Source organism: Elephas maximus, chromosome 22 (genome assembly GCF_024166365.1).
Source record: "Elephas maximus indicus isolate mEleMax1 chromosome 22, mEleMax1 primary haplotype, whole genome shotgun sequence".
NCBI classification, from domain to species: domain Eukaryota; kingdom Metazoa; phylum Chordata; class Mammalia; order Proboscidea; family Elephantidae; genus Elephas; species Elephas maximus.
In genome coordinates, this window is record NC_064840.1 from 41,060,931 (window position 1) to 41,070,348 (window position 9,418).

Genomic DNA, 9,418 nt, shown 5'->3' on the forward strand with positions numbered 1-9,418 from the left:
CGCGCGTTCTGTTTCCAAGACCTTGTATAGAGGCCAGCACAGGGGTGGCACTCAGTAAATATTCGTGGATTGAATTCCAGGATCTGATTTAAAAAAAAAAAAAAACCTTATGGCTGCTGTGTTTTATACAGTAGGGTGTGTCTAAGCCATATTTGTTCATTCACTTATTCGACAGTTCCTGAGTGCCTACTGTGTGTACGCGCTAATGTTAGAGCCTCGGGAGTGAGAGTATTAGTGACAGTGAGGGACGGTCGTGAGCTCCCAGCCCATAGCCCCCGAGGAGCGGCTTCTGTCCCGAGTGTCGGAACAAGGGCATCTGGGGGAGCTCCCACTCGTGCTGAAGCCGTTGGGGACGCGGGAGCCCTGGTGGAAGCGACTCCAGTCTAAGGAAGGGGGAGACTGAGAAAAGAAAATATTACGAGAAGAGAATTCCGCGGGAAAAGAGCTAGAGGCGAGAGAAACTGAGACCCGGACAATAAAACTGGGGTAGGGGAGAGAATGAGGGTAACAAGAAAGAAATCAGACTGCCAGAGTGAATAAAAGGTAAATGAGAAAGACAGGATTCCCCCTCCCGCGGGGCAGGGAGGGGGGTGGGCGCCTAGAGGTCTTCTGTTGCACGCTGCTCGGCGAAACACTAAAGCCGGACGCAGGCCCTAGAAACCAGCCCCACCCCTTGCCAGCCTCCTTGGCTGCCCAAATTGGCTGGGGCGAGGCTGTCAAAGCGTCAGTCATTTTAGAAAAGCAGCAGGTGTGTTCTCTTACGAACGGTTCACTGGACGCTTGGGGAAACTCATGGTAAATGTTTCTCTTGTGCGCCCGGGCACTCCCAGAGAAACCTGTTTGGGGTCGGTTCTCCGTAGGATTCCGCGCTCAAAGAAGTTGGAGTCTGGCCCGGCGGAGGCCTCAGCAGGTTGGGCAGGGGCTTGCTCCCCGCGTCCATGCAAGGGAACTGCGAGGGGCCGCGCCCTACCTGCCGGCTCTAGGCTCTTGGCACCCAACGAGGCCGCGCGTTTGTCCCGGAAGCGCGAGCTGCACCTGCGGCCTGGGAGCGAGCGGGAGGCGGCCCTAAGTGCCTCCTCAGCGCGGATCCCCAGTCGGGACTCAGGGTGGCGGAGGGGCGGGCCGAGTGCAGGCGCGCCGAGACCGAAGGAGGAGCCGCGCCACCTTCGAGAGTCATTGGAGGACGCGGCGGATCGAAGCTGATAAATAAAGGACCGCAGCTGCTGGCCAAGTCGGACGCCCCCGACCCGTGTGAAGGCCAGGTCACCCCCGGCTCAGCGAAGCCAAGCGAGGCGACACCCCTACGGCCATGGCCTCGCTGCTGGGAGCCTACCCGTGGCCTGAGGGGCTCGAGTGCCCGGCCCTGGAAGCCGAGCTGTCGGATGGGCTGTCCCCGCCGGCCGCCCCGCGCCCCCCGGGGGACAAGGGCTCCGAGAGCCGTATCCGGCGGCCCATGAACGCCTTCATGGTGTGGGCCAAGGACGAGAGGAAACGGCTGGCGGTGCAGAACCCAGACCTGCACAATGCCGAACTCAGCAAGATGCTGGGTGAGTGACTAACTGAGGGTTGGCGGGCAGGGCTCCGCAGGGCTCGAGGCGTGGGTGCGGGCAGAGACTGGGTGTGGTGCTCAGGCTTGGGAACGTCGAGAAGGGGGCCATTCGGGCGCGCGAGTCAGGGGAGAGCGAGAATCTTTGGAAGCTCTGAGTATGCCGGGAGTGCATGTGCGCGCGCCTTAGCGCCCTGGGCGCTCACTTTGTTGGCGAGATTGCGCATAAATTGAATATGGATGTGTGTGCTGGATGTCGGAGTTTCAGAGTCGGAAGCAATCAGCGAGGCCGAAAATGAATCCGCGCAGAGGTTTTGGGTTGCAGGAAGGTTCCCTTGGCGGGAACAGGAGCAGAGCAGTGGCAGCCCTTCGAAGCGGAGTTCGCGGCTACTGGAATAGTCTAGCAGAGTGTGGAGCGCCCGCTTCATTCCCGGGTCCGCGCAAACCCGCGCGCAAAGAAGCGGCGGGTAATGGGATTGCAAAGGCCGAGCACAAAACCGACGTTTGCTAGGAATATTGAAGAGGTAAAACCTATTGTTCCCTGTACTTTACGATTGGCACAACCACAGAAGTTGTTTGTCGCAGATAAAAAAAAAAAAAAATTAACGAATATTCGTGAAGAAAAACACTGCAGAAACGTACCCCTGCTTTAATTATTAAAACAACACCAAAAAAAGTCTACGGAGATAGACTCCATTCCTTAGATTTCTCAGTCATAGGGGTGTGGGTAATTTAATTCGGATTGTTATCGAGGGTCTGTTCTGGAACCAGGCCGCTTCTGGCTTTCTCCGCGGACTTGGGCTGGGGTGGCAGAGGCGGTAGGGCTGGGGAGGAGCCAGGCCCAAAGACCCCAGGGCTGTCTGCTAGGGCGCGGATAAAGTTTGGTCGCGTCCGAAAAAACCGATGTTCCTATGGATTCTCTTCTTTCTCCAATGTCTGGAGCTGAGCACCTTCCCAACCCCTTTTTTTACCCTCCGACGTGGTTTTTATTAGTTTTAACTGCAGGAAACTTTTAAATCATTTTGTGTACCCAGCGGGCTCCAGGCCCTGTGAGAAAGGACGTGCTTCCTAATCTGAGACTGGCCCTGTCCTCCCTAACCCCACCCGGGTCTGGAACGGAGCCCTTCCTTTTCCCGTAGGAGCTGAGGGCTCTTTCCCTGCATGGAACCATGGGATGAGGACTTGATACCCACCCAGCTGCTGCCTAAAGTCACAGGACCACAGAGGGGGTCCCCAGAGCCCTTCTGCAGTTTAGATGCCCATTTATCTCAAAGGGCCTACTGCCCATGACACAGCCTGCTGGCTAGCTGTACCCGAGGCAGCATTATGACTTTCTTGGATCCTAAGCACTTTTGCAAAGTGGACCCAATCCTCAATGAAAAATATTTAAAATTATATTCTATATTGTGCTGATAAAAAATAAATATATGAATATTATATGTTAAAGCATTTTCTTCTATCTAAAAGCTTATATTTTTCTCACGATTTTAAAAGAAATTAAAAGCATATTTAGGGAACCCTAAATGTTTTGTGGGTCCTAGACATTGTGCCTTATTGCCCAGGCCCAGGTCAGGAAAGAAAGCACCAGGATTCAGACCAGAATCAGAGAGGAGGGCAGATTGGGGAGCCTGCCTCTGCCAGTGAGGCTGCCTGCTCCCAGGGAAAGGAACTTAGGAGACAAATACCTCTGTGTGAGTGCACGCCTGTTAGGCACTTTTGCACAGGCTTCCAGAGTTACAGCTCATTTTGCAGGAGAGACCCTGATTCCTTCCCAGTTAACAACACCTGGCACTGGGCTAGGGAAACAAACGTGGTGTTACTTTTTAAAAGATGGTATCTGTATCCTTGTTAATAGGGAGGCAGTAGGATGACCTGCTTCCAACTCCATAATCTCATCCAGCCCTTCTCTTTCTGACCTATGAAAGGGAAGGCTCCATGTGAGAGTCCCAGCTTGACTATGAGCTTTCCAAACTTTAAAGACAACTAATTGTCTTCTTCTCCCAGCATCTTCCCCCAGTATTTTTAGTATATTATGAATGAGAAAATGTAAAGACAATTATACATTTAGTAACATGTGAAAATGAACCTGTGCTTTATCAATACTAGATACATTTAGAAACTAGTTTCACATTATGTATTCAGTCCATAGACAGTGTGGAGTGTGCACCTGGATCTTGGGCCTTTTGCAGCGCCACGGGCTTGGGATCACTGACCTTCAGAATCCCTTCCGGCCCCAAATCTGGAGTTCCTAGCACTTTTCAAATTATCATTTTAAGTGACAGCTAGTTATATTAGTGACTCCATCAAAATAGTTATAAACTTTCACCCAAATGGTAGAATAATAATGCCACCCCTTGAACCCTTTGAGGGCCTTGGCTCATGGAGCCAGCCAGTGCCTGACCCTGAGCATACAGCTCTGTACTCTGTCCTTAGCACTGTGGGGAGTGCTGCTGGATATGTGGCCGCTTTTCTTACAGGGCTTAGCCAGGGGCATTAAGCTCCGGTTTAGTGGTTCTCAAACTTCAGGATACATTAGCATTATTGGGGAACTTATTAAAATTGTAGAATCCTGGGCTCACTTGAGGAGATAATTCAAGTGTCTGGAAGCTACCTTCAGAAAACACTGCAGCTAGAGGGATGCACAATGTACATGCACAAAGGAAAGACAAACATGAAAGTAATTTATAAAACAACAGACTAGTGATAACAATGAAAGTAACTTACACGTGGACCTAGCCTTTTAGCATCAATGGGGTAGGGGCATGGAATGCTTTTAAAGAGGAGAGTTCTGAGATGAATGGTATCACAGTGTCTTTATTTTATAGCGAGGAAAATAGAGGCACGGGCAAATTAAAGAATTGGCTTCTGCATGGAGAGTCAGTGGCTGAGCAGGTGCCCCCTGCCACAATTGAAGGGTCGAAGGTACATGGGCTATAAGCAGTACCCTGTGTGTGTGTTGTACACATGTGTTTGTGTGTGTACATGTGTGCGTATGTGTGTGTGCACCTTAGTGTAAAGGTGTGTATGCATGCATATGTGTGTGTGCATGTGTGTATGTTGCAGGCAGATGCTTACATCCTGCCCAAGTCTTCTACAGCAGGGTCCTGTTCGACCTTCAGATGTAAGGGGTAATCATTTGTGAGATTTTATAATTTACTTACATCTGTGCAACTATTTACTGAGCCTGAGTTCCCCCACAGGAAGGCCTGTGAGTTACAGTATCACTTCCTGAGAGCCACCAATAATCAACAAAGGCACACATTTTAATTAAAACTCACAAATGATTTGAATTGACAGTCAAAGGATAAGAAGAGCCTCAATCAATGTTTGGTGGTTATATATTTTTCCCTTCACTGACACTGGGTCAGGCAGACCATTGGCTGCTGATCTTTCCTTTTTTATAGTGTTCACTTTATCTGGTGGCTTTTATATGAGAGGTGATGTGTCTTTATGTACAGTTTGTGGGATGCAAGCAGGAAAAGGTGGTGTGCAGGATCTATGGTGGGAAGAGAATGCAAGGCTGTCATCTGTCTGTGGCTATGAGATGGAGGTGGGAGTGAGGCATGGAGGGGCAGCCCTGTGTGTAAGATGGTCAGAGGCATGAGTCTCATAGACAGGTGAGCCAGCGGCTCAAAGTAGCCTAGATACTGAAGGTGGCCTTCTCTGGCTTGTGTGAGCAGGAAAGTCGTGGAAGGCTCTGACGCTGTCCCAGAAGAGGCCCTACGTGGACGAGGCTGAGCGGCTGCGAGTTCAGCACATGCAGGACTATCCCAACTACAAGTACCGCCCCCGAAGGAAGAAGCAGGTCAAACGCCTCTGCAAGCGAATGGACCCTGGCTTCTTGCTGAGCCCTCTCTCCCGTGACCAGAATGCCCTGCCTGAGAAGAGGAGTGGGAGCCGGGGGGCTCTGGGTGAGAAGGAGAGGGGTGAGTACTCCCCAGGTGCCACCGTGCCCAGCCTCAGGGGCTGCTACCGCGAGGGGTCAGCTGGCGGCAGTGGCAGCACCGCAGGCGGTGTGGACACCTATCCCTACGGGCTGCCCACACCCCCAGAAATGTCTCCCCTGGATGTACTGGAGCCGGAGCAGACCTTCTTCTCCCCGCCCTGCCAGGAGGAGCATGCTCACTCCCACTGCATCCCACACCTGCCTGGGCCCCCATACTCCCCTGAGTATGCCCCCAGCCCCCTCCACTGCAGTCACCCCCTGGGCTCCCTGGCCCTCGGCCAGTCCCCAGGTGTCTCTATGATGTCCACTGTACCTGGCTGTCCCCCATCTCCTGCCTATTACTCCCCTGCCACCTACCACCCTCTCCACTCCAACCTCCATGCCCAGCTGGGCCAGCTCTCCCCTCCTCCTGAGCACCCCGGCTTTGATGCCCTGGATCAGCTGAGCCAGGTGGAACTCCTGGGGGACATGGATCGCAATGAGTTTGACCAGTATTTGAACACTCCTGGCCGCCCAGACTCTTCCGCAGGGGCCGTGGCCCTCAGTGGACATGCCCCGGTATCCCAGGTGCCAGCAGCTGGCCCCACAGAGACCAGCCTCATCTCAGTCTTGGCTGACGCCACAGCAACGTATTACAACAGCTACAGTGTGTCATAGAGCCCCAGGGCACCATGTGCCGCCCTGCCCATGCTGCCCTCTCCTTCCTGAGCACCACAGGGAGCTGAGAGAAGATGCAGTATTACCAACTTTCCTTGAACCACCCTCAGGGCATGGAGAGGCATGAACTCCAGGCCCCAAAGCCTTTGTCCTAAAGCTGAAGGGGGTCTTGCTGATCTAAGTGCCCCTCTGCCCCCTTGCCTGCCAGTTCCACACCCTTCAGCCTGCATTTTGAGTATATTCCTTTAAACGAATTTTCATTGGTTTTTACACCCTGGGAATAAGGCGTTGTAGCTGCTGAAAGATGCTGTTTAACAGTAGAATTTTTACTGATCTCTTCCCAGTACCACTTGTTGAGACAAATGTGTGCAAAGCCCAGCATTTGCATCTCTCCTGCTTCCAACAGAGCCACTCTGAGCACAGCAGACTTGGTCTATTAGGTCCTTCACCTGAGAAGAGCACTGGATGAGAAGTTGGGACCTGGGAGCTAGTCCCAGATCTGCCACAGACGATTGGAATGACACCCTGATGTGCTTGCACCTGCCCCCCTACCAAGCCTGTTTTCCCATCAGTAAAAAGAGGGGCAGACTTGGTGTCTAAGGTCCTCTTTGCTCCATGCTTTTCTGATTTAACATTCTCTCAAGACTTACTGAAAGGAAAATGGGAAATTTGACTCCTTAATAAGCTCATTAATGTGCAACTTGATGATAATTCGGTGTTTGTAATCCAAGGACGTGAAACTTTCTGCACTTCCACTCCTTTCCACAATTATTACAGTCTTCCAAAAGGGCTATTTTTTAATTTGAAAGAAAACACTCATCTTGATTTGGGAAATTAACTGCTGTGGTTGAAGTTTTTTTTTTTAAGATAAGTTCTCTTTTATTACAGATAAACCTCACGAGAATATACACAGTCTGAATATATACAGTGAATGTGAGACACACAAGCCTTCATGCACACTCTTGAATATGTGTCTGTGCATAAGAAATAAGATGTTCTTGTTAACGATGGTAACTTCACATCAACTCCCTGTTACTAATGGCCAAACAAGCCATAATACCTAAAAGGAACTTGGAACAAAGCATTACTTTCTTCAAATCTTGATGTGTTATTTCTTGAGCAAAACTTCAGCCACACATCTCCTCAGTGGATGCAAAAGGAGCTTCCTTCCTGGCTTTCTCCATCTCCCTTTCCTGGGTTTTCTGTTTTTCTTCCTTTCTCTTCTCCCACTCTTGAATTAGATACTAATTCATAGAGTACCTGATTTACAATCCCAAAGATAATTCCCATGAATTTGATGGGAATTTTTTTCCTTACAAGCCAGCTGGTTCTTAAGGCCATTTCGCAGCCAAGGTTTTAGAACACCTTTCCTGCCCCCACTTTGATTTTACTTCATTTCTGAAGAGCAAAAATGCACTGTGATTCAGAAAATGTTTCTGAGCCCTGACCCTGGCCCGAAAATATTTCCATTCTTCCCCCAAGCCTCATTTGAAGGAACATACCAAAAGTGAGTAAAAGAAAACAGTTTGTCTTCTGATTTCAGCCTATTATTGCTTGTATGAACAATGTAAGTGTTTTATATATTCTCCTGTTATTCCCCCTTATGTTTTGTATTGTTAAACAATCCTTTTTTTCCTTCCAAGAAGTCTCATTGTAAAATTGCTTACAAGATATGATTAATCTTTATGCTATTGTTGTATATGACATTTGGTAATAAATAGTAAATCCTTGAGGTTGTGATTGACTGGTGCACATTCCAGAATGTGTATTAATAATCTTGTAAAACATTATCACAGACATTAAGCTAAACTGTTCCATTTTTTTTCTTGTAACAACTACACATGCCTTGGAACAGTTGTGGATATTGATTTGTCTAAAATATTTAATTTAAATAAACATTTTTGTACCGTGATCGTTCTATCATTTAAAATACAGTTTTACAAAAAGATTTCAAGAGAAACAGATATTATGTCCAGTGCTGCTTGTATTATTGGTCAAATTATTTTCTACATCAACTTTTTTTACTTTAAAAAGTTGATATCTTGTAGGGGTAGTGTATTTTATTTTATGAGTTATGGTAAAGAGATAAATCACAATTCTACACATTGGAAACAGTGTTGTTACCAATGACATGGGAAGAAAAGACTGACTCATAACCTACATAAAGAACAGTTTTCTTCTCAAGATGAGTTTACATTTGGAAAGTGAGATGAGGTAATTATCATGCTATTTCAAGATAGAAAGTAAGTTTTCCCCCACGACTTGCTTCCTTAAGGCTACCACATTTTTTCCTTTCTTTTTTGAAATAATCTTGAGAAATACCTAAATTGCCTACTTTGCTATGTATCTATACCCGACCCATTGTCGTTGAGTCAATTCCAACTCAGCGACCTTATAGGACAGAGTAGAACTGCCCCTTAGAGTTTCCAAGGCTGTAAAACTTTACTGAACAGACTGCCCCATCTTTCTTCCGCATGTCTCCATGGATGTGGTATAATAACAAATAGCAAACTCTCAAAGCTCTATAGAATGCTGTGGAAGAAGCAGGAGAACACATGAATTGGCAGTTAAAGAATGAAACATCTTGCAAGGCTTAGGATTATAATGCCAGCCAAAAAGTACCTGGAAAAAATTGGTGATTACTCAGTGCCTGTGCAGGTCACCTGTGTCTGGCTTTTCCCTGTGGTGCAGCAGTTGTAACATGTTCAAATCAAGGGCAACCTTGTGTTTTCCCAGGCCCTCTGGACCAAGGAGTAGGTTTTGGGAGGGCTAAACTGGTCATACATTCATCCTTCAATTAGGACCCTAATCTGTATTCATTACTTTAATAGCCCTTTACAGGTGTATGGAGTTTTACAGAAAGTTTTATGGGCTATTTCTCACCCATGGTGTCAGGTGGGGCTCTGTCATTCATCCACGCCATTGCACAGCCAGGGACACTGAGGCCCAGGTGGGAGCTAGTGATGTATGGCTCACATTACTTAGTCAGGGGAGGTTGGTATTTCAGTGCATAGCCAGACTTGTTTGTTGGCCGCCTCAGCCAAACAGTTTCACAGCTAGAGGCTTGATCCTTTTTTTTAATACTTTACCATGGTGTGGAATCACATGCCGTGCACTTCATACTTATCACAGCCCAGGAAAGGAAAGAAAGAGCAAAAGGAAATTATAGGGCCAGAGCTAGATGATACCTGAAGACATTGCCACTCATGCCCCATCCCTGTGGGTCGCTAACAGTGGCTGCCTGCAGTGTCATCGGCTGGCAGAGGATA

General features: G+C 48.4%; 1 protein-coding gene across 1 annotated transcript; it reads left to right on the top strand.

The window, feature by feature from the left end:
• Nucleotides 1-1,212: 1,212 nt before the first annotated feature.
• Nucleotides 1,213-6,580, top strand: SOX7 (SRY-box transcription factor 7). The gene is made up of 2 exons (XM_049866605.1): nucleotides 1,213-1,547; nucleotides 5,227-6,580. Exons 1-2 carry the CDS (start codon nucleotides 1,310-1,312, stop codon nucleotides 6,147-6,149), a joined length of 1,161 nt encoding a protein of 386 aa, XP_049722562.1. The 5' UTR covers nucleotides 1,213-1,309; the 3' UTR covers nucleotides 6,150-6,580.
• The last annotated feature ends 2,838 nt before the right edge of the window (nucleotides 6,581-9,418 follow it).